Genomic DNA, 27273 nt, shown 5'->3' with positions numbered 1-27273 from the left:
ACTTGCTCAAGCTAGAAATGTTGACAGACCTTTACGAGCTTAGTAGGTTTATGAAATATGCTGTCCAAATGTTTGATACCCGACTTATTACGCATCAAGTAATTTGGGGTCTGGACTTCATATATAAAGATGACCAGTAACTCGGGAACCAAAGTCTGCACACAATAATATTTTATGTATACTAACGTCGTGTAGGCCTGCTAATATTCCAAATGCATAATCGAAATAATTGGGTTTCATCGATCCGTATAATATATATTATCCTCCTGATTGAATTTTTAAGAAAGAATGAAAAAAGTCAAACAAATGACTAAAAGATTCTTTTATTTTGTGCGGTCATTATGCGCACCAAATGGGCAAATAAATGTCTTTTATTTAAGCTCCTAGACGCAGCCAGGTTTAACATGCTGATAGATCACTTTTTTAAAGTTTATTTCATATATTAAGAAAACTGCAGTACATCTTTGTTTCGTTTCGTTCTATTGGTATCGTAATATATAGCAAATTCCCGATTACCGTATTTGTGCTAATTACCAGAAAAAATGGCACGAATAAACGAAAAACACGAGTAACGGGAACTGTTTATTGATTTGCTTTAATAATAGTTTAGTATAAGAAAATTAAACATATGTGGCGTTCCGGGTAGTAAGGGCGAAATCAACCGAGGCCTTTTTTCTTTTCTCTCCTAAAATGCACTCTAAATGATCAAAACAATCATCCATTATTTTGAAACTATTTTCTAAAGGAAAGAGGAACGACTCCTACAACTATACATATAGGCACAAGAACTGGATGCCATAGAGTAATTTGATATTAGTATTCGAACACCTAAAATATAATTTCCAGGGGTTCAGATTGCACATAACTTTTGTTCAATTCGCCCTTACAACTTACAACGCGTCAACATGTAGAATTGTATTTATACTACAGCTGTTCCGATCGTGCTGTTTGTGACACGTAGGCACAGCTAGTTGTATATGCTCAGTTCAATATAATAATAATAATAATAATAATAATAATAATAATGATGATGATGATGATGATGATGATGATGATGATGATGATGATGATGATGATGATGATGATGATGATGATGATGATGATGATGATGATGATGATGATGATGATGATGATGATGATGATGATGATGATGATGATGATGATGATGATGATGATGATGATGATGATGATGATGATGATGATGATGATGATGATGATGATGATGATGATGATGATGATGATGATGATGATGATGATGATGATGATGATGATGATGATGATGATGATGATGATGATGATGATGATGATGATGATGATGATGATGATGATGATGATGATGATGATGATGATGATGATGATGATGATGATGATGACGACGACGACGACGACGACGACGACGACGATGGATAATGTTTTTTGACGGCTGCCTTCGCCGGCGTTAAAACATGTTGATTGCCCTCGTATTTGTTGACTCCATCATCTGTGCGCCATCAACAATAATTTGCCAGTAATACATTGTTTTCGTGTTTGTTTTAGGCTCCTAAATATATGTTTTCGTCTGGATACAGTTTTGTATACATGCGGCGTGGATATTAAATCTTGACTTCTATGATATGTGTATGGAACTGCATACACACCTATACCGGCAGAACAGAATTACAAACCCTCACTGGAAATGTCGATGATTTTATAGAAACGGTAGTATCAAAACAAACTCCTTGTTCCCCACAGAAATATCACAAAACTGCAATGAGGCTATCTAAAACACCTGAAAGGAACAATCAGTGTCAGAAACGTTATTACTTTGTTGTATTTTAGTGAAAATTATTCCTTTGTTATTCAAAATGAAGCACAAGGATATCACTGCATTCAAGGCACTGTAGTGTACAGTTCATCCATTTATGATGCATTACAAAAGTCCAGGTCACGATGCACTACAAACAAACACTCACTGGTTATCTGATGACCCAGATCATGATATTTCACTGGCGGAGCAATTACCCTGTTACAACAAAATGTAAGGTGACAAACCGTCTCCAAATATGATGTTTTCAATCTTAAGTGAAGGAATTTTTTTAAATCGAACGTGCCATTTGGGCTGTATACTCTTTATGCGCCTAATGTTAAATGAAAATGCAACGTTGCCATTTACCTGGACCCACAACATAAGTGAATGACGTTACTGTCTTTTACGCTAACACGTCAATAGCCCGCCTTTATTTCAAACACTAGCTTCATTCACTTATGTTGTAGATCCAGGTAAATGGCAACGTTGCATTTTCATTTTACATTTGGCGCATAAAGAGTGTGCAGCCCAAACGACTCGTCTGATTTAAAAAAACTTCTTCACTTTAGATTGAAAACATAATATTTGAAGATGGTTTTTCCTCTTACATTTTGTTGTAACTCCGATAATAACAGAGTTACCCTATGTCAGGGAACTTTTGAAACACCCTGTATATAGCTAGTGTTATTTCTGCAATGGTTGTGCTGCGCAATACGAAAACTGCAAGAACTTCGTCAATTTATGCCATCACAAGCAAGATTTCAGGCTGATAGTTTCTGGACATTATTTGCCACAAGTCATTTTATGATGGAATCGGTGGTACATTCTAGCGACTTATTTCAAAATCTAGTCTTCAACGATCATTACAAAATAAAATTACATTTGTTGATAAAGTGTTTGCATACTACAGTACACACATTGGTGGCATTATTCTCCGTAAGACTGAAAAGAAAGGGACGTGCATCACATTTGTTCACATCTAAAACAACGATTTGTGCAAGCAAAAAATATTCCTAACAGGCTTCCATGGTGTGTCTCCACTACCCCACCACGAAGCTGGATTGAAGAAAACATGTCAGGATGAAAAGTATTCTTCAACTTTTTCAATTCTGACACTAAAATCAGATGTGAGTAATAATGCTATGTCTAAACTGTGTATTGGCAGCTATACTGAATGTGCTATAGTGAAAAGTGGTTTGTTGGGGTATTATGTAACTTTAACAGATCAGAAGGTAAATGCTCAGGTTAATTTTATGCACTCGCCTAGTCCAAGTACTTAATTCTACTGACCTTTAACTACAGAGAATGTACACTGGATTCCTTTCTCTCATATTCTTACAATTTTGGAGACGCCATCAACAACTAGCTCTAACCGCACATAGTTTTTTTTTTAACAGCAGATTTAAATGTGTGGGACACACAGTAGAAACTTCATCGGACAAGCACCTCTTACTATAACTGATTCTACAAGCCGTAAGATTTGAAACTGTTTCTGAAGGTACTGTTCATCACATGAACTTATTAACTCAGTAAATACACCAAACACAAAATATAAGCCTAGTAGTGATGCATTTCATGTAAGAAATTTTCTTCTGTTTGTAATAATTTGTCTTCATGATCACTAAGTGTCAAGTACCAAATTTCCGAAACGTCAAAAAACAGTAGGTGTCGTAGGATGTCTTAATTAATACAGATGTACCCTTCAGGTGGCAACTTCACACAGATTATAACCCTTGTACTACTACCAAGTTCATGAAAGTTTCATGAAAATCTGAGATGGTAGGTTAAAAAAGACATTTTGCTGGATGATTTGATGTGGAATGATTCTCAAATGAGAGAATCAGTTCATGGTTTACGTATCTTCAGAAACACACAAAGTCCTAGACATACTGTTTTCTATAAAGTACACTTCGGCCAAAACTGCAAACCTTCCAGCGAATGTGTAAATGAGTTTCTATTAAATGAACCTTATAGTAGTTTATCTACGTCACGTCTGTACATGATCAACAGCTTAGTAGACTACTCACAGAGTTAACTATAGCAGATATGTGAGCTGACGGCTGCTCCAATTCTGCAGCGGATTCTCACGCAAAGGATTTAACTGCATTCTGCGGTTGATACCAAAAGCACAAAGTAATCTAAGTATGACAAGCATGTCAGATATGTTAAAAGTATGCGAAATGTTGTAATAACGTATTTCAGGTGCGTACCCTTTCTTTCAAAACAGAATTGATAATAAATTCTTAGGCCAATTTTCTTAATGCCATCTACATATGAAACTTAGAGATGGAAATATTAATATTCTTCTTCCGTCTGTCATAGAACGATAAACACTAACCTCACAAGCTTCAGACATCCTAATATCTAACATTCATTCACTGAAACAAATGATTGAATTCCAATGGAAATTTAGCCGAAGTTGTACTTGGAAATAGGTTCAAATTGTGATTTGCATTTAATCCGAGAGAATAATCTAATCAGCTAACATAGGAGTAACAAAATTCAATTACTCTACACTATATCAGAAAACAATATAAATTTATAAAAATATTCATTTTATACGGAGAACAAACAACTATGTATAAGGAAGGCATACTGCTGTAAGAAGTCTGTCCTCCAATGTATTTCTCACAAATTATCGCAATTATTCATTGATCTTACCTGTTAAATGCGTTTCACTTCCCAGTACCCATACTGGATATTTTGGATTCTTTAAGAACGACCCTACTTCACAATATCGTAAATGCTCCAATAACGTTAAGAAACCTACATCACTTTGTTTGTCTATACCTCTCAGTTCTGAAAAGAAAAAGAAATAAACTATAGGAAAAAAAGAAAACTACGGGATAGGCAAGAATTAACTTCCTATTGAAAATTGTTTATAACTTTTAAAATATTTAACCATTTTTTATGAAACAAAAAGCATTTTGTTTATTACCATTATAAAATTGTTATGCACTGCTGAAATTCTATATAAGCACTATCATTATCCACCACTTTTCATGAACAGTTGGGGATGCTTGCAACAGATTTCTGCAGATACTCCAACGGTACATTTGCTAGACCTTGGCGAATTTCTTCTTCTAATTCATCACGAGTTTTTGGTTTTGTGCCATGACTTCCTCTTTTGTCCATCCCCAGAGGAAGAAGTCGTATGGCTTCAGGTTAGGACTCCTTGCTGGTCATTCAATGGGGCCATGACATCCAACCAGCATCCTGAAAAAATACGTGTCGAGCCACGAGTGGTCAGGACGTGTGAAATGACGAAGGCAATGCATCATTGCAATTGAAATGAAATGAAATCTTGAAATTTTACGTCCCACTCTCATGCCGGGTAGGCTAAAGGAGACGGTGATGATGAGAAATGCATGAAAAAAGTGGAAGGAAACGGGAGAACCTCCACTGAGAAAACCCGCGCACAAGGTGTTTGTCCACCACAAAGCTCACTTGGCGCAAGCTGGAATCTAACCAACGACCCCAGGCATCAGAGGTCAACGCTCTACCACAGAGTAATCGCTGCACCAGTTGTAATTGTTCCACGTAGATACAATACTGTGAACATAATCTTCATGCATAACAAGGCAACGTTTTCCATTCATTGTGTCCCGAATGACGTATAGTCCCACCACTTTTGTGGATGTCATGCTGCACCACACTGTGACCTTTGGGCGATATCGACTTCTTTCAACAACCACCCTCCGATCCTATCTCAATAATGACAACTATGCCTGTTTACAAACCTCCCAACATGAAATATTGCTTTTCTGACAACAGGATAATATCGAAAAGATCGGACCAGTCCTCATATTAAGCAAGAATCATCTACCGGTACTTCAACAGATGATCAGTTTTCCGACGATAATTCCTGGCAGTAATGTAATTTACATAGAAGAAAATTTAGCTCTTTCTTCAGAACAGTTTAGATTATGTGTGTGTTAAACTCCTTTTGCGAGATACCTGTCTTTGTGATCTCTAGGGATGAACATTTCCTGAACAATTTGCACATTTTCCTTCGTCCCGGATGGTAAGGGGCGACTGGAAGAGAATCCGAGGGTGGTTGTTGAAAAAACTCAATATCGTCAAAAGGTTACAGTGTGGTGCAGCATGACATTCTGTGTTCATTAGCTTCGAATGGCAATTTCTTATGATCTTCGAATCTATTGAGGTATGAGGTCCTTTTACACTTTTCCGCTATCTCAGTATTTGTACCACTGACTGTGACACCTCATAGCGGGATGCCAGCTGAGCCCACTTACACAAAGTTGGATGCTCGGCCACGGTCCACCACTGATACCTATGATGATTTGATTTTGAGTTTAGTGTCCTTTCCAGCAGCGAGACTATATCAGGTGTGGACCTATAGCTTAAGGTGGGTTCTAAACCACAGGCGCTCCCACTAAGAGTCGAGCCCAGGTCTACCACGTTAAAGGCGCGTATGCTAACCGTTTGGCCACGAGGGAGCTCTGACACCTGCAAGCAATGACATAAAAGAGGTATCATGTAATAAATCCTACTATTATAAATGCTTTATGTGTGATTAAAATTGGTGAAGTATTTAGAAAAGCAGGAAGTTAATTTCTGCCCACCTTGTATTTAAATTAACATGAATTCAAATAATGCGTACTGATGACAGAACGTTGATATAACGATTATATACTCCTATAAATTCAAGAACTTTCACTAATAAGCATATAATAGTTTCGCAATGAGTAAATGTTGGAGTCTCTAAAATAGTAAATCAATAAAATGAATCCATTTACTATTATGGTCGAAAACCGCTGTTTTAAGACATGGACATCAAAAGGCTTCGTTGACAACAATTTCAAAGACGAGAATTTCAAAAAAATACTAGACGCTCTTAAACGCCAGACAAAGAAAATCTTACACGTAGAATCAATTCACATAAAAAATCTTACATATGTATATATCACTGAGTTAGCACGTTTAGAAGAATTGATGTGATATAAAATTGGTTATTTTCTTCATCATAATCTTATACGAATACATGTTATGTCGGTAACTCATCAAAGATGGTATTAGAATTATTTCTTTCTTCGTAAAAGAACAATCATATTCATTGATGGGGCTACCACAGTGTGCGCTCAAAATATTTTGATATGACTTAATTAGTTCAATGTTATCACAAAATAAAACTGATACAATGTTCAACTGCGAATCGAAGTTGAGTGTTCATATCTTCCAAATATTTTAACGAAGAAAAAAAAATCCAAGCAACAAAATTTGCTGATATACGAATGTTGCTTTAGTATCATTTATAATATTTGAAGGGTAAAAATCTTATATGTCAATCTGCAAACGATGTTGTACAGTCACCAGTGAAAATGGTTGTACAAATTTAATGTTCTGTGAACAACTTCCAACCGATTTGGTAATTCTCCAATGTTGTAAGGTGCCATACAGAGTCGTGATCCTAAAATCAGTAACAAAAACGCCAAAAAGAAGTGTCACTTTTATGCAGCTCCCCAGGATTGTCAGTACCACTAAAATAATACTTAAAGTAACTGAAAATCACATTTACGGGGAAACAAATGGTACATCGAATAAGGGAAATAACGAACAAGCAAAATTACTTTTCCTTTAGTATTTAAATCCTTGGATAGAGGAAAGTACTGTATGACTGTAGAAGGTACTTTCCTGAGGCGAAGAGAAACCACGGTAATCGGGAATGAGAAGTCATCTCAATTACACAGCATAAACCTGTCTCTACATTTCGATAAGAAGGCACTCATTGCGTACTTTTGTTTGTGTATCCTGGGTTTGGTGTTCGGTGGAAGCTGAAACTAACAATGTTCAAATAAAACGAAGCAATAAAAGACATAATTATACGTATTTCCTTCTTCTCTTACTCTCTATGCGGAACCTCTTGCACAATCGAAAAGTCCAAATTCCAAAAGACCTCTTTTCGACATTCATACCGTATTTGCGTCAATATAGGCCGGGCTAATCCACGCCAAATCGTACAGCGAAAATGCAATTTTACACCCGACCATCTCCGATTGCAATGAAATTTGGTATACAGTATCTTTAGACAAATATAAGAACCCGTATTTTTTATTTTGCCCATATTAGCTCTGGTTTGGTTTTGACAGCCTTCGAAAGAGAACTCTGCCCGACGATTTTTTGTATGCTGCGATTAATGAACGGCACGTCACTCGGAACTTCAACTGAGCACCATAAGGCCACGTTTGACCCAAATGTATTCAAATTCATCAGACTAAATGGAAATTGCATGAGGATTTTACAAATCATGTCCAAAACGGCATAATGATATTTTCAAACCATGAAATTTAGTTTCAAAATGGCGGAATAGAATTTTTCAAAGGTATTTATTAAATTACGCATAACTTTTTTCTCTAAGCGGGGAATTCAACGAGTAAATGCCGGTTAAGGGAGTACATAATGCTCTATTAGGAGAATAAAAAATATCCGTGGGTTTTGGCTTGTAACAGTCTACAGAGCGCCTAAATCAATTTAGGACCTTAGGTTTGATAGTACGGGCAATACACCATCGATGTTACAAAATATTGTATTTCGTAAAAGAAGCACGGCACTTGGTAAGTGGGGTAGTAGTTTCTAACAGAAACTATTTTAGTACGAGGCCCCATGAAAATATACCTTAAAAACCAAGATGGCGGCATTGCAAAATAGCGGCACATGGTAGCTAGTTTAGCGTCACACAAATACAAATTGACGTAGGGCCATGTAACAAAATAGGCAACGTAAATATTCATACGAACGCTATGAATACAAAATCACCAGACCACAAAGACATTGAGAATTCAAGATGGCGACCTTTCCTAAATTATTGTTTTGGGATCTATGTACTGCAAATTCCAAAAGAAATGTTCAGTGTATTTAGCAAAAAAGCGTACCGCTTGAGAAAGCATAATTACCTATATAAGTTATTTTAGAACGAAATCCGACAAGAAAACTCCCGTAGGATCCAATATGGCGGCCTCTGCAAATGTCAGCATGTAAGTAATGGTTTCCTTATATCTACACTACAAATTCAAGAAGAGGCATACAACTTCTGCAGAGGAAAATATGTATTCACATTAATATTTAAATATATAACACCTTCAGAAGATACACTTTAGGTTTCAAGATGGCGGCTGTTTCGAAACTGAATGTTTAATAATTTGTTACATCCTATGTGTACGTAAGTTGAAGTGAATAGAACGTCAAACAATCATACATGAAGTACCTAACTTGAACTACTTAACTTTGAGTTATGCTGAGAGTACATTTAATTTCGTTTAGTCCATGTTGCCTGAATGTCCTTAACACTCTTTGCAGTGAGTTTGTATTGCAGCCTTCCGAACTGCGTGATAACGTCAGGAACTTCTATCGCACATAGAATATTCGCAAGTGGAACCCAACACTTGTCTTCTCTGCCGCGGTTTTTATCCTCTGGCCAGTACAACCTCCTTGAAGGCCAATGAGGATGCATAAATTTGATCCATACATCGTTGCTGTCGTCGTCAAGTTCTAATATCTTTCCAATATAACACTGTCCTTCGTATACACAACTAACGTAGGAACTAAGTTGAAGTTCTCTGAATCTGGTCACCTGTGAAAAGCTGTACCTCAGAGAAAAACTTTCATCGTTGCTCACCCTCTTTGCAGCAATTTCCGTTGTGGAGACTGGCTTGAAATAATGGTAGGAACGGGTTCCTGGTACTGTTTTATGTTTTGAAAATCGCAAGTTTAAATTAGCTGCCATGGCAGTAACATCCTGTTCCTTGATAAACTGGATGGTCACTTTAGGTGCAAAGTGTTCACTGCAAAACTGTGACATTTGCTGCGCTGTACATATTTGTTCTTTGTAAGGTCTCTGTAAGTTTGCACGCGTTACACTTCTTTTGACAGTTCCGCCTATACCATCACAAGCAGACTTGCCGTGGCTTGTAGCGTGAAACGTCCATGATGCTTCAATTGAGAAATCCTGCTCATGATAACATAAGTTCACTAAATTCTTGTAGTTTTTATATTGGGCAGCACTTCCATCTGTGACATACTCAATCTTCCTAACACCAGGATGCTGATCTTTTATGTATTTTATCACTCTGCTCTGTACTTCATAGACAAAGTTAACATCGTGTTTCATATACTCAGATATGAAACACATAGATTTTACACGCAGTTCGTCATCTTCACGGAAGTACAATACCACTGGGTGTACAGTACTGGAGCAGTGTGTCCAATGATAAGACTGCACTTCGTCCTGCAAAATAAATCCATAGTTTTCTGCGAAATCCATTAGAACAAGCATTTCCTCCGAAGTCAGATTTTGTTTCCTGTCTTTGACATACTGCATTTGGTGTTTAGAAATGTATGAATGAGGTATCAAAATCTCAAGTTGTTGTATGACTAGGTTGATGAAGTCAGACACAGGAAGCACCAATGTCTGAAGTTGGGTCCTGTCCGTAGCTACCCATTGCGAATATTGTATCTCATCTGTATCATCATAATCCTCGAGAACACTTCTAAGAAACGTTTCTACCTTTTGCGACGAGGGACACTTGTCACACGTTCTGAGCATACATTGCCGATTATTCCTGTCACAAACTAACATATCAGTCAGTTCACTTAGTTTAGATTTGTCTAAACCTATTGCACTGAGAAGAAGAAGAGGGTTTTGATGGATACAACATACACAAACTGAATGCGTCCCTGGCTGACCCGCTGTTACACACCATTTGGGTCGTAGTTGATGAAACTTAGAAATACCGATTTTGAGATCAGGATATTTTTCCTTGAAGGCTCTGTAAAGTTCCTGAAGGTTACATAATAACAAGCGTTTCTGTTTATAAACGTTTCTAGCAACACTAATTTTGTCTTTTGCGCCAGGCATAAGACGACTGTACTCATCATCTTCGTAAAACGCTTTGACCTTTTCTTCAATTTCTGCAGCAAGTTTGCGTCCTTCCGGCGGTTCGGGTAAAGCCAAGTTTCCTTTATTGCTAGACAACCATCGTGCTTTATTGACTATATACTCTGAAACTTGAAATTCAGAAGCTATTCTCTCACGTGACCACGAGTGGGGCGCTATCGTTAATATCTGTACTTTTTCTCTTCTAGAAGTACATAAGGTCAGTTTTTCCTTCATTTTCTCAACAAGATAATCAAGATCTTGGGCTTTTTTCTGCAGGCTACTCACGGATTCTTCTGAAGAATCGGAAGAGTTAGTTTCTAAAACATCACACGGAAGTTTCAACACACATGCCACTTTCGGTTTTATTTTTGCTTTCACTTGGTTTACTTTTCGTTTAGCATACCTTATTTTCGTACGAGATGACAGAGACTTCACTTTTATGGGGGATGCACCTACATTCATCATTATTAAGTTCACATCTTCTTTATCTGCAGTTGAGTCTTCTGGGGATGGGGAAGAAAGCATTTCTTTTGTAGGCGTCACAGCTATAGAACCACTGGTATAAGCGTTGTCGTCATCACTAATGTCAAGTTTCAAAGATTTTCTGCAATTGCCGCAAATTTTTTGACCAGGTAACAGCGTGATTCCTTTCCTCTTTTGAACATCCTTTGCATAATGGAGCGTTATGGAACGTAGATCAGTTTTTCTCACCTTCTTGTGGCATTTTGAAGGATCACAACACTTTTGACACTTTTTCTCAAAATACTTTAAATATTCACAATAATGGTGTAAACAAAGTAAAGAATCCGTTTCTGGGACAAATCCTTGTAGTCTCCACACAAGTAGCTCTTTCTCTTCTTCACATAATTCAGAAAAACTAATGACGTCTTTTTTATTTGTATACCCGTCCAAATGACACTTAGCACCAAGGAATAAACCTACACTACATTGTCCGTCAACAGAAAGATAACTAGGACCCCCTTTTGGTTCATCAGCCATGTCGTATGGTTTACGTTCCATTGCGCATCTCTTCACTATCGAGGAACCAGTTCTTTAATCACTGTCCGATACGTACACAAAACCCTAAAAAAAAGTTCTTCTCTTTTGGTCAACACAACTAACAAGCAAAGTCCAATACTTAAACACACAACTCGACACACTTGCTGCTCACACAACTTGACTGAAGGCTGACAGCGCGACAACTGACTGCATGTAGCCAGAACGTGCAAGGTCAGACCTGCATATATGCAGGTTGAAACTTGTTTATATGACTCATGGATTACACTTGTCATTGTATATAATATAAACATTTGAAAATGCATGGATATGAAACTAACTGTGTTTGTTTTCTTGTTTGGATAATTGAATGTTTTGTACGTAGTTAGGCAGCAGTGGCGGCTCCTGACTGATCTGGTAGAGCCAACTATGACAATTTGTAGTTTATCGTGGTCAATAGGGTATTAATGGAGAACTTATGCTGAAATGAGTAGCAATGTAATGGCGTTACTGTTTGCTGACACTCAAAAATCGAATACCAATGAGCGCATGTCTTGCAATATACAGTGCATACGATCGCAAACAATGTCGCCATCTTGAATTTTCAATGTCTTTGTGGTCTGGTGATTTTGTATTCATAGCGTTCGTATGAATATTTACGTTGCCTATTTTGTTACATGGCCCTACGTCAATTTGTATTTGTGTGACGCTAAACTAGCTACCATGTGCCGCTATTTTGCAATGCCGCCATCTTGGTTTTTAAGGTATATTTTCATGGGGCCTCGTACTAAAATAGTTTCTGTTAGAAACTACTACCCCACTTACCAAGTGCCGTGCTTCTTTTACGAAATACAATATTTTGTAACATCGATGGTGTATTGCCCGTACTATCAAACCTAAGGTCCTAAATTGATTTAGGCGCTCTGTAGACTGTTACAAGCCAAAACCCACGGATATTTTTTATTCTCCTAATAGAGCATTATGTACTCCCTTAACCGGCATTTACTCGTTGAATTCCCCGCTTAGAGAAAAAAGTTATGCGTAATTTAATAAATACCTTTGAAAAATTCTATTCCGCCATTTTGAAACTAAATTTCATGGTTTGAAAATATCATTATGCCGTTTTGGACATGATTTGTAAAATCCTCATGCAATTTCCATTTAGTCTGATGAATTTGAATACATTTGGGTCAAACGTGGCCTTATGGTGCTCAGTTGAAGTTCCGAGTGACGTGCCGTTCATTAATCGCAGCATACAAAAAATCGTCGGGCAGAGTTCTCTTTCGAAGGCTGTCAAAACCAAACCAGAGCTAATATGGGCAAAATAAAAAATACGGGTTCTTATATTTGTCTAAAGATACTGTATACCAAATTTCATTGCAATCGGAGATGGTCGGGTGACACCCCGGTACGATTCGGCGTGGAATGACCCGGCCGCATTTTTTCCCTGAATTTTGGCTTGAAAAATCCTGGTGCGGCCTATAACAGAGATTTTCCCCCTCAGATCATAAATCGTCAATTTGAAAATGATATGTATACGTATCTTGTGCGTTGAAATTAATACTGTTACAAATTACTGCAGTTACGTTTGTAAACTATCAAAGACTTAAGAAGAAAATAGCAGAAAAGTATACCTTGTTCGCAAAAATTGCCACCTTCATTGGGTACTGGTAACACTTTATACTGGCACAAAAGGCACTTGAACACTTAATAGCTTTATTAGCAGGAATACGTATCTTTGTTATACATTATATATAATATGTACAGTAGCTGTTCTTGAAAAAAGAAAAGCTACTGTGTTTCGCAAAACTGTGTCTGTTCGTACTCACCCAAATCACGCACAATCACTTCCCACCATTTCAGCATCACCAGTGTCTGATTCTTCACCCTCGCTAGACGATCCAGAATGCTGCTCGTACTATTACAAAGAAGGTCACCTTCATAAGTCACAAAGAAGGAGAGGGAGAGATACATTTCAAAGTTCGGATATAGTATACGTAAAGCCGCGTCAGTTCCCGAAGGAGCTGGACACTCATACTTTCAGGGATTATTCATTGAGTATCTACGAACTTACCAAGGGGGTAACAAAGCGACTTTGATTTACTTATCAACTGATACGAAAATAAAACAGAACGTACCTGTACTTCATATCTGCATGTGTAGTGCCCTTGTACTTTATCTATGACTATGTGTGTGTAAGGGGGGGGGGGATTTAACGCATATCGCATGTCTTGTGCACATGGATACTTCTTACTATTGTACTACGTAGAAAATTTATGGTATTTCATGTGGACGTGGTAACAGAACACAGAAGAAACGCAGATCACGACGTTCTCATGTATACTATTACCCAAAGTTCTGTCTCATTGAGCTTTCTCGTAAATTTAGTATCGCGGCTATATTCGAGATTTACTTTTTTCTATAATCTCGAGTCAAAAGTTCAGGTGCGGCCTATATTCGCGCAAATACGGTATTTGCTTATAAACGTGATTCCGCAAGAGCAAGATTACATCTTTCCTAAGCTAGTTCCTGAAAAGACGCTGACATAAGATGAAGGCACTTGAATTAGTTTCCCGGTATGTCTCTCCAATCGGATATTTGGAAAAATAGCTGATGTCTGATGAGACTTCAATTTCCTTGTTCTCATTGGCAATTGATTAAATGACTCAGTGATATTTGTGTTTGTCCCGTGGCCTTGTGTATCGAAAGACACAAGTGTTATCACAACATTGAACCAAGACGAGCTCGAGATCCAGATTAATTCTGTATGAACAGTTATTGAGTAAGCATTTCATAAGAAATACCGTCAAATGGGGTGAATAGAAACACATTTTTGGCTATATGAGAATATAAGTCTGGTAATGTTAAAGATTTCGCGTATCAGATTATTCCAAAAGAAAGGTCTTAATATGCTAATGAATTTCAGTAAACGTCATATTAATTTATCAACTCCACTTTTCTTCATCTTGATTTTTCTTAATGTTTCTATTCACCCCTACCCATGGGGTGAATAGAAACAATTACTTTATTTTCATTGTTGCTTCTTTTATACTATTGGAAAGGTAAAAAAGAAACAGCGTATTTGTTGAAACGAACTATTTATTTGATACCTGCAAGATATTAGTTCAATAAGACCAGTATTACATAAGTTACAAACTTATAAAACAATACAATGCACAATATAGGTATAAACGACCATATAGTTTTGATGATATTTGAATAAGATTTAAACCACTGAAATCATCAGGGAAACTTATCATGAGTTGAGTTGATTTTGAGGTTTACGTCCCGTTCAGCAGCGAGGCTATATGAGACGTGGACCTACTGTTTAACGTAGAATCAGAACTACATGAGCTCCCGCCGGGAATCGAACCCGGGTCTCCCACGCCAAAGGCGCGTACGCTAACCACTTAGCCACGAAGGGGCCCGAAAGTTATCATATACTTAAAGCGTGCTGACGAACTCCTAATAAAACCCAACAGTTTCGTTCTGAAAATTTCATTGTTTATGTGCTCTCTTATAAAACACTCCCACATATGCATCATGTTCCCATTTTCGCACTTGGTTGCTGAATAGTCTCATCGAGTTTTAGCTTCTCATTTTACCACAGCGAAATCACCAGCTTTAGAAAACCATCATCTAGTTCGTGATCGTCTGGAATGTTGTCTTCTGGAGTGTTGTCTTTATCCTCTTCCGACAATACAAAGGTAGGTTGAGTTTCGTTGTGATTTGATGAAAATGTATCATTTTCAGAAAACAAACCAAAACTCTTACCAGAAATATCTATTCGTACTCTCTTCTTCCCTTATTTAAATTTTTCATCTTCTCTCATGCTCCTGAGAAGATCCATAAGGGAACGGTTTACAGTCTGAGATGACTTTTGCTGTTCTGTTTCTTCTCGTTCATTGTCTTTTCTTGGCAACATCCTCAGTATTTGGTCTCGACAAAGGGGAAAAATTCCACACTTTTCAAATCCAGCCCTGATATTTTCCTCCTTCAGTTTCACACTTTTTTTTTTTTTTCAGAAGACTTGGAAATTTGTTCTTAGAGATGGTTGATACATTCCTATCAGGTCCTTTTTTCTGCTCCTCAAGAATTTTCCACTCCTTGAGGAATTTCAAGAATTTCCCAAGAAGTGTTTCTATTCACCCCACTAATTAAAAATCATAACAATAACCCAGTAAAGTTAAATTTTGATTAAAAATAATTTACAAAAGGAAAACTTTTACTATGAACGTCAGTAAATGAAACAACAAACTACAAAATAGGCATATGTTCAAATGCAACAAATATGAAAATGTCATACTTACCAAGAAAGTTTAAGGAGCGCTAAAATACCGTGTAAGATTTCAGTAACATATTAATGCTACTGCCGTCTACCTCAGTGTTCCCAACTCAGTAAAACATTTTGTCTCTGCCCTGGACACTTTAGCCGTATAAGACTATGTTAAGAAATTTCAGTTTTCTTGATTAATTTATCGTCCAGATAAATCCAAAACTAATCTGGGAGTTTTGTTTCTATTCACCCCCATGTTTCTATTCACCCCATTTGACGGTATATTTATGTTTATGAGATCCCAAGGTTTTACTGCAAAGTTTATTTTAAAAGAAAAACACGCACATCTGTCTTAAGCTTAAAATAGAACTTAACATAATTGAACTGTCATAATATAGTGCTTTGAATCATACAATATGTACATTCTTTTGCTGGTAACTATTCATTTAGTTTCTCTGATATCAACACTGATTATACACACGTACTTCAATCTCGAAGGAGTAGGGTCGGCCAGGTGACTTCAGTTGGATACTGTCTATTCGCCGTATCACTGCTATTTCTGTCTTTCTAGGCAGGAATTAGCGATGTAGCTTACTTCCTCAAGATAATGTCAACACCAAAAATTACATCCTTCGGAAAGAACCTTGGACCACATATATTAACCATTTCATTATAAAGGAAATATGGATTTGGGCTCATTGAATATAGCCAAACGCCAATACTCAGTCACAAGCGAAACATATTCACATCCTATAAATGAAATGGAAGTCCTTTTAAAAGTACGAAATAAACGCAGACAGCATCGGAAAACAATCTCAACGAAAAAAGAAAAAGGTTACGAATCATCCAAATAGGTGCCATGTTGGGATGAAAGAACACTCGGTTATGTGACAGCGTAATTAGACTAAGATGCAAGTAGATGGGTTTAATGGAGGAGGATAATAAACAAGGCCGAACGAAAAGTGTGCGGAACAAATCATGTAAAAATAATAATAATTAAAAGTTAGCCTTTCTCGCTGGTCAAGTGGATAGCACGTGGTTTCGCATTTGATTTCCGGTGGGAGAGCAGGGAAAATTTAATTTCACAATCATTCACTTTCATTAATCACCGGTCTCCTCTAGCCTAAAACGATTAGCCGTGGAGCCTTGAACTAAAACTCATTTCATGTGAATAAAAATTTGGCGAAAGTATGAGAAACTGAGTGGTACTAAGGCAGCGTGTTACAGACGGTAGATCAGGACGGTTCGTTGACAGGATCGTAATGCAACTGACTTGCTATTTGCATCTGAGAAAAACGAAAGAATCTGGGAGACTGATTTTTAGGATACTTACGCAGAATGTGGTCAAATGCATTGCTGTAATGGGAATTGAAAGGTGAGTTAGTTTAGTTAAGAAGACTACACAGTGTGTGGATTTAGAATGTGAATTATGTTGGAAGAACTACAACTGTCGGAATGACAGAAAATGCATTTTATTTTTGTGATGGTGTGTGTTGGAAGGTTAAACTGGCAAAAGGTACCTGACATTGTTTACATCTTAGTTTCTGAGATTCTTTCAGTGGAGATGTAAGGTTTTCAAAGGGATCTATCTTCGTAATAAAGGTTTGGAGATCCTTTGGCAAATAATTTCATGGTGAGACGGGAATTATTTCACCGTTAATTTCTGAAGTGAATTGTAGCTATGATCATATTGGGTAAGAAATCAGATGTAGTGAAATTAGCAGTAGATTTCATTCACCACATTAAACATTAATTTGAGCCTTGGCCATTCGGAGAATCTTATCTGTTCTACCAGAACGTTTCTCAATGGCTTAAACATATTTAAATATGATGATTTTAGAATCCAGGCTAGTTCCTGTTGATACTTCTCAAGCCACGACTGGACATTTCTTGAAGCCATGCTAACCTGGTAGATTCCCTCTTCTGTACAAAACAATGTCTAAGCGATTAGGTAGAAGTGGTCCCAAAAAGTCGAGTCATAGGCCTTTCTAGTTATTATTCATGCACAACAACAATGTGATCTGTAAAACACCAGGATATATATTATCACCCATACCACAATCAGAACCGCCCACATTCTTGACAACTAAAACAGGATGCTCAAGACTGTTTGCTACCGAAAGAGTCTGCCAAACGTGCACTTACGCTGCGGTGGGAATAAAGTAAAAATTAATTCACCTAACACGTTTCAATTGCTGGATAGTCCAGTTTCTGCGTTAGTTACACCAATGTAGTTTCTTTATGGCATTCATAGGTGTCACAAGAGGGGTGATGATAGCAGCCTTTCATTAATATTAGTTTGATTGGGTTTCCCCTGTAGCCTTATCGTGGAAACGGATTCTTAGAGTGACAAATAAGTTCTGTGGACACTTCCGTGGCACTTGTCTTTTCCCTTGTGATAATCCTTTTCAACGGTCTTCATTTTCTGGAAACCATTAGTGTGTTTCGTTTTCTGTTTATATTATGTTTCAAGCAACAGACATTGTGTGCTTACATGATATCTGACACAGTAGCTCTAGATGCACCAAAAAATACGAGATTATAGTAACAGACGCGCCAACTAGGAAGGCACCAACAATCTTTTCTCACTGAATCTTTCAAATCAGACATAATGACGCACAAACACAATACTACAGCACTTGCGAAAGACCTGATAGCAGGTAAAAATTGAGTAGGGTCCTCACCAGAACTTAAAAAAGAAAATACCCTTTTCCCTCTGTTTCGGAATGGTATTTTTGAAATCCCGAAATATTTATTTCATCAATGAACTCAAAGTTACTCGTGATTGCTACTCTAACTTCTTATAGATCGTTTTCGCTAACAACTCTCAGCACTTCAATTTATGTATTTACACATTTCAGGGCATTACCAAGATCTACGATCTTAAGTCCGTGACGTATGAGAAATGACGTCCCTTGGCAAGCATACTATCCGAGGAAGGGAAAGAAGAAAGCGACTTGGGACTTATATTTTAGATACCATCCCGGCATTTGCCTGGAGTGAATGATTAAACGCCAGGAAAAAACACATTTAGGACAGCTGGCCTGAGAAAGCTGCTACACGTTTTTGATCGGGTGTCAACATTTTCAGGACTAAGGTAAGAAACTGTATTTAGGCAGTGATGGAAATTAAATGTTTACATAAAAAAATAATGATAATAAATGTAAGTATCTCGTAACTCCGCAGAATATATTTCTTCTTCTTCAGTTTGATAGCAATGGTGAAGGTGTTAATTTCTGTCCAGAGTGCCTACGTCCAAATTTAATTTCGCTACTTTCGTTCAAATTAGAAAAGCCTCGCATGTTTGTCTTTCTGAGAATGATGAAGACTTTTTGATCAATTTTACTTTATCAGTCTAGGCCGACAAAATAAAATTATCAAGTCACAATATCGTTCAAAACGGACAATATTAAAACAAATGATTTTTCGCCTTAGTACTGACAAAGGACATTTCTTCACAGAAAATTGATAAAAGGTAAGTCTTTGATTTATTGATAGAGATGGACAAGAGATGAGATTCAAATATTTCTGCGAAACAAGAGACGAAATGTCTCTTCTTGCATCCATCCCTATTTATAGCCTGTTTTGTCCTTTCAATTTCAAAATATAGTTTTGCAGTGATTTTTATGCACTGACGGAATAATTTCACATGTTTCTTCTCAAACTGAGAACTTACAGCGAGGATGCGACCGCGACTTAAATCTCGACCTCAATTGCGAGGTATCATCGGTATGTCTTTACCCTTAAAGTTGAAATACCGAATTTCACACCTCCAACTTCAACGAATCCTCACATTGAGCATTCTCTGAATAGTGGAAATTTGAATATTATATAAATTGGACATTGCTCTTCTTTAGGTGTGGAATTTTGTAAACGCTAATACACATGTAATTATTTTTAACGATATCTTTTATGCCGATTTTCATGATCTTAACTTTAGGGACTCGTGACACACTATTCTCGGCCAAAAAACTCCCTTAACCCCCCAACCCTCACCTCCTTCCCCTTAGGATGCGTATATCCGTAAATCCTTTCTTGTCCATTGTTTCCTGATAAACTTAATTTCCTTTCCCACTTTCACGTTTCTTCGGACTAGATTTCTAGGCTTTCGGCCTTTAAGGCCATGTTAGCCCGTCACGTAAGAGGGACGACGTTCCTTGGCGATCACACTGCCCAGGGAAGTGGGGAGGAAGGAAGTGGCCTGGGACCATTATGTGAGGTATCATCTCCGCACTTGCTGGTGTGAATAAGAAATTCAGGAAAACCTCACTCGGGATGTCTGGCATGAAATAATGCGCATCGTATTGTAGGAAATTTCTGTAAAGCTAATTCTTTGATGTGAGTAATTGTGTATTTAGCAATTATAATTGATTTGACGTATCTGTTAAACGTCATTTGGTAGATATTTGATACTTGACAGAGATCTAAATAAGACCATACAGATATCTACATTATTTTGAACATTAACAGGCCACAAATTTCACGCTTCTACCAAACTTTCTAAAAACACATTTCCACCTGAAAAATAATTTTTGAGACTATCGATTAGAAGAAACTTCAATAATACCAATACTAAGCATTCTGGTTAACTCAAGTCTTGCTCCAAAGTTTCCAGGCCAGCAGACATCCTGTTATATGATTGGTACACGACTGTAGTTAATACTGGAAGATCAATTATAATAATTTAAATGTATTAGTCTGTATAACTTCATCATTATTTGCGTAGATAGAATCATTGCTGAAAGTGAAAGATACTCACTTAAACCTTCAACATCTTGGTCATGGTCCCATACATGACTTACTGCTCTCCCTGTAATCATTAAGTTAATAAGGCTTTGGCTTCCATAGCCGTATGTTCCATCAATGAGTGGTTCCATGGTATCAGATATCTCACACCTTATTTTGTCCATTCCCTAAATGAGAAGAGAAAAAAACAAGAAATCAATTATGCATGCCACCTGTGCCAATAGTTAAAAATAAAAGTACATTGGGAGGATGATAAAACGCAGTGGATTGAAACGGAAGAGTACCGGGAAAACTCGTTATTTGCTACTATAAACTCAAGATGGAACAGAATCAAGTGCTCATCGACACACGTGAGCATTCTAACAGACACCATATTTTCTCCACATATTAATTTGATCATACATTATATTTAACCCTTTAGGAACGGCTGCCAGTTTTTCTTCAGACATACAAAAAACTGATTGGTTGGTTGATTCGAGATCAGGATCCCTTTCAGCTGTGGAGCTATATGAGATATCAATCTACAGCTTAACGTGGAATCCGAACCACATGAGCTCCCGCAGGAGTCAAATCCGAGTCTCCCGCACCTAAGACGTGTATCCTAACCATATATGTAACTCGAAAAAGAGACTCTAAAAGCCATTCAAGCGGATTAGGTAATGAATGACTTATTTGACAAATTAAACGCAAATAAGGCTTACAAACTACATACGTCGTCTCCTTAATATACCTGTGTTATTTATATACAACACGTCTTCAGCGAAACGATCGGTTGTGTGTTTATGCGCCACATCTGTCTTAAAAGTATAAAAAATATAATTTAATCACCTTCTACACACAGACAGAGGGTCAATTATACTAGAATCATTAACAATAACAAACTCTGATGTCTTCCGTTCGTATCTTTATATATATATATATATATATATATATATATATATATATATATATATATACCGCACTTGTCAGCATAGGGGATATTACAAACATGGGAAGAAGAGAAATAGGAATACAAAGGAGTGGAGGCCCGTTGTCAGTTTACAGGGTGTCTACTAAAATTCCAAAATGAAATTTCGTGACCTTTTCTTTGCCAAACTATAAAATTTCGTAACTATGTCAAGAGTGAATTTGAGTGCGAATCACGCCGAATTTCAATGCATGTGACAAACGTGCTTTGCTTGCAATTTTCTAGCGTCTAAAGCCGACCATAGACATTTTTGGCGCTATAAGAACAAAATTTTTCAGTCAATATTTATGTGTGTACAGATTAAAAAAAAAAAAAAAATCGTGACCCAAAAGCTAAATTTCTTGACTTTCATGACAGTTTTCTGATTTCGTGACATTCGTGACTTTCGTGACCGATAGACACCCTGGTTTTGTTTACCAATTGAACTATTTTTACAAAATATCGCGAGAATATGTGAAAAATATAATAATCACAAGATAATATTGTGTGCAGATGTTAATGCTGAATCTGTAATATGGATTTGCAGTATCACATACTATAGAGGAAATAAATTAGAAGACCTACTAATGACAAAATTATTAATGTAATTATAACAACGTAAGTTATAAAGGTTCAGAACTGAATGTAGTAATAGGGATACGTATTCCTTTTGTTTAAAATTTTTGCACCAAAAAGAGATTTTCAGCACATTGTACAGCCGGTAGCAAAATTATTTTTTTCTCAATCCTTGAGTGCTAAGATGATTTTTTAACCTGATATTACTAGAATTTTTCATCCAGAGCATATTTTTCCTTTCTAAAGTAAACAATATTATTCAGGGAAATGGATATTCCGTATTCCGCTCACTTTTTTGTTGCTTATAGTTTTTGACATTTTCTTCGTAGTGGGCCCCCAAACTCTGCAGGCCCCTCAGTTACGCCACTGTACAGTAGTACATCTTGTTTAGAATTCACAAAACACATGAAAGAAACAGCTCGATGCATCGACGATATTGCAATAGTAATAAAAGGATCAAGAAAGGAAATTGAAACTAGGGGACAAACTGTTAGAAGAATTAAACAAATGGTGCAACAAAAACAAACTAAAAGTCCGATACAAAGAAAAAATATATGATATTTTGTACAAATTTAAAAAGAAAAATTCTTAAAATAAATAACAAGAACACTGAGAAAGTATTGAACTCTAAATATTTAGGATCGTGGTGGAATGAAAATCTAAACTATTAGAAACAAAGGTAACATAAAAGGCAAAGAAGGTATGGAACAAACTGTTAACCTTAGCTAGAAAAGATTATAGCTTACCTGATGGAATTACAAAATTGTCTAATACAACAGTAACAATGCTAATAATAAATTACAGTTTTGGACTAATGGGACACAGACTTTTCGGAAACGGCAGATTAAAAGATAAAGTAAATAGAACTCAGAGAAATATGCTAATAAGAACTAGATCAAAACAATTCCGTCACAAAGGTTAAATATTTTAACATTAGAAGAGTCTGCACATTTACTAGTTTCGAAAAATTCTATAAGATAATAGATAAAATTGAAGGAAATCAATAAAATTCATAAAGAAAATAGCAGAAAGTGAGGAAGAATCTAATAAATTAATAGGGGATATATGAAATAAGGGAATGGATATCTACTCGAAAGGGATCTAAGCTTAAAACATACAATACCCACACATTAGACATAAGAAAGCAAATAAAGCCCATGGAAAAATAATGGAATTTTTATCAGGACACGGACCATTTACAGCACATTTAAAAAGAAATATAGAAAATAATGATCTATGTGCCTGTGAGAAAACTCAAGACCCAGAACACACGAAAATTTTGTAAAGAAAAAAGAAATATAACAAGAAAGAAACCACCTACGAGAAATGAGCATAAATGACGTATTTTCGACAGATCTATAGAAGTAGTAAAGCACATAATCAATACCGTACGGGAAAACAGGAAAAACATATGAAACAAGGAATTCCAAAAGGAAACAGTAATCATTTTGATAATAATCAAGAATTATTAGCGAATTTATATATGCGGAGTAAGTGTGTGTTTAATTAAATAGTGTTGGTGTTCTGTGTGTAAATCAACACTGTTTAGTGGATACTAAGATTGTGGAGAAAGAAGCATAATGTGAAAATGAGCAAAAGGTGAAAAATCACAGTCAATAAAGAAAGCACCAAGGGAAACCACTGAAACATCCAAAAGGAGAGAAGTTAAATTACAGAGAGAAACCACATATAGATTAGACTCTTCTAATCTAGAGGAAGATGATACAGAAGAGACTAAATAATTACGAGAAAATAAAGACAATGACAAATAATTAAGATCTAGATAGACTGAAAACAAACAAGAGTAAATACCATTATTTAATGTCCTTAGTTTTTTTGTTTTTTATTGTTATGAGTTGGAGGAAGTTGTAATAAAAAAAATAATGTAAAAAATGTGAGATTAACGGCACGTTTTAAAGTTTAAGGTAACGTGATAAAAATAAAGTGCTTTGACCCTAGCTAAAGGAGAATAAATCGAACAAGAGAGAGTGCAGGTAGTAAGAGGCAGTAGCGTCTGCTCTATAATAAGTTCTGAAGATACAGGCAAAAGCAAGTGGAGGCCTAAAAATTAAAAAATAAATAGAAAATAAAATAAACTACATAAGACGAATTTCATTTTCTGTATTCAAATTTGAAGAAAAAATGTTAACATTGCATATTACAAAAATTTAAAGTGATATTTTTAGCAACAAACACGTATGGAATTATCAATGCTTTAAATCTATGTATCGTACACAAGATGCATTTTTTTAATGTTCTCAAAGAAACAAACGAGTCTAATACCCTGGAAAATACAGGAATTCTGCAACTTAGTTTCTTGTGATAGTTAAAAAAAAGTTTATTTTTAAACTACTCACTAAATATTTCAAGATTTACTCATGCATCCTCATAAATAAATAAATATGGGATTCATCGTAAATTGAAAGAAATAAGTTACAACCAGAATTCAATAAATAAAGACTAACTTCATCACAATATTATTGTAAACATACCTTCGTTAATATAACTGAATACAAGAATAATAGTACACCGAAAGTATCTTGCAACATATCCAGTCTTTGCTGAAGAAAAGAAGCAACTTCACTTATATTGTTGACTTGCAATAACCTGTAAGAAACAATTACGCATTCAATTGTTATTAAAATAACTACATACAAACACATTTACGCTTTAAAATGCAAGACCAATTTACGCACTTTCACTCGGCTAAATGTTGGCTTGAACTGCGTAGCACCTACTGATGCGGTGTAAACACTAAACACATTGGTGTCTCCTGTTCCGAAAAATAAAATACATGGTAACCCAAAAAAGTTCTTACCGTTATATGGCAGTTATAAATAAAGAGCAATACAGTGGACGGAAAGTACCTTTAGGTTTCGAAGTAATCTCCATTAGCATTCAATACACTTTGGCAACGTTGCTGCAGCTGGACAATACCCTGGTGATAAAACTCGGCGGTTGTGGATGCAAGGAAATTCGTGAGTACGTTACTCAGATCTCCCTTATTTGCGAAGGATCTCCAATGAGGTAGTTGACGGGGGAACAAAAAAAGGTGGTAATCTGTTGGCGCTAGGACAGGTGAATATGGAGCAGAGGACAATGTCTTGCAGCTACGTTGCTGAAGGATTTCTCAGTTTCTCTTCGCCACATGTGGCTTGGCATTGTTATGCAGGAACAGCACCTTTAGCAATTCACCAATGCCGCCGCCTTCTGCCGCAATACACGGTGCACTCTTTGCTGCTGAGAACTGAGGTCAGCAGCGATGGTCTGACCAGGTGGAAGGAGCTCGTAACGCACTACTGTCCGACAATTCCATCACGCAAATGGCGTAACTTTCGTGGATGCAGAGTTAGTGTTGAGGTGTGATGAACAGGGTCACGTGGCGACAACCGATGTCTCGTTCGCTTCGAAGTGTCACAGAGGACCTACTTTTTATCACCGGTAAGCAAGGACAAACAGGGTGTCACTCGTTGTTCCTTGTTGGCTGCCGACAATGTGAGGTACCCACTTGCTTAACTTGTATGACTTCCCTATTCCATGCAGGTGTAGTCTGTTTCAGCGGAAACATTGAACCTATCTGCATGTTCACCACACGTTAGACCACTGTTTCTTCGATGGATGCTTTCAGGGCCTAGTCATCAAACACATGCGGTTGTCCACTATGAGGCTCACCCGAAAGGCTCGCATCTCTCGAACAGAATTTCTGAGATCAACGCCTGGCGGTGCATTCGTTCACAGCATTTTCCCCAAATGGCATATGCTTCGACTTGATGCGGCACTTTAAAGTCATACAACAAAGATGTGAATAAGCTGTTTCGATACCTCCATTTCTCTTTGGCACTAGACGAGCTATGACTGCTGTATGTGTGCAACGTACATATATTACTGAGGTCGATGGTCTAACTCCCGATCGCTAGGCAGCCACGTACGTCATTTCGTTTCTTCTCTCAGAGCGCGATTAATGGGGACGTCAGAAATGGCAAGAACGTTTTTGGTTACCTTGTAACACGTTGCAATAGGTCATGAGAATACTATCCGTGCAGATTAGCCCTCATATGCTGGTCTAATAGCTAGCTCGCGTGCCTTCGGCGGGCACAGGGTCCCGGATTAGATTCCCGGTGGGAGAGCACTGCACATTAGTGATTCGGATTTTACCTCAACTTATAAATTCATATCTAATATAGCTTCGATGCTGAAAACGGACGCTAAATTTCAACAAACACAAAATCATGCATATTGTTAAATTCAATCACCTGAACTGTTGACATATAAAAAAGTTGGCGTTACTAAAGCTGATTTTCAATTTTTCTTTATGCTAAAAATCTGACTATGTGACCCAAATATTTATTAGTAAATGAAATTATGTCTTACTATAACCTGACCAGGATAGCTGTGCGGTTTTGGAAGGATGGCGCTGCTGTAGTGTTTACATCAGTTTCTTGGCAAGCGCGGTGAGACAGGGGAGCGGAGAGTTTCACTTTGCAGTGTATCCAACGGTTTTTTAAAGTTGCAGTTTAGATGTTATGCATAGTCTAATCTCTTTACGCTTAATAAAAAACGCCGTAACTTATGTATGTATTGTAGCGAACCATTCCTGCAGTAATGCAGATGTATTGTGAATAGTGATTTATGAATGGAAATTACCAATTTAAGAACAACATAGCACAGTTGACAATTCAGTGAGCTTCTACCGTGTATTAAGCAGATTGTATAAAAATTGATTACGTTTTATTCGATTTCATTATAAAACAGTAGCAGCCTTTAAAACGCAGGAATGACAATGTCAGTGACTAAAAGATTAATTTTGGTTTGATAGCTTAGAGTTTTGCGTAATATCTTGTAACTGTAAGTTTAAATCAAGTTCAGGTTAAGGCTCATGATGCTGCTGTTTAAGTGTATGTTTATCGATTGACAAATAAATTATTTTTTCGAGTTTTAGCCAGGGAGGAATCTCGAAACGTTTCCTCTCGAAAGCTGTGAAAGTCCTTTCCGCTGGTATTGGTCAGCGCATGTGCTTTTCTTGTATGTGGTTCTGGGTTTGATTCCCATTG

At 36.9% G+C, this 27273-nt stretch overlaps 1 protein-coding gene across 1 annotated transcript in view; it reads right to left on the bottom strand.

Moving 5' to 3' along the window:
* LOC145671184 (ubiquitin carboxyl-terminal hydrolase MINDY-3 homolog) overlaps positions 1–27273 on the bottom strand; it is a 71921-nt gene that overhangs the window by 17118 nt on the left and 27530 nt on the right. The window contains exons 4-6 of the mRNA XM_081740032.1: positions 24715–24829; positions 20714–20867; positions 4448–4585 (exon numbers count right to left, since the gene is read on the bottom strand). Coding sequence (XP_081596158.1) covers positions 4448–4585; positions 20714–20867; positions 24715–24829 — 407 coding nt within the window. The remainder of the gene's footprint in view (positions 1–4447; positions 4586–20713; positions 20868–24714; positions 24830–27273) is intronic.

Source organism: Thermobia domestica, chromosome 15, assembly GCF_964235325.1.
Source record: "Thermobia domestica chromosome 15, izTheDome1.hap1.1, whole genome shotgun sequence".
Classification (NCBI taxonomy): Eukaryota; Metazoa; Arthropoda; class Insecta; order Zygentoma; family Lepismatidae; genus Thermobia; species Thermobia domestica.
Note: the sequence above shows the minus strand (reverse complement) of the source record. Positions and strands in the feature narration are given on the sequence as shown.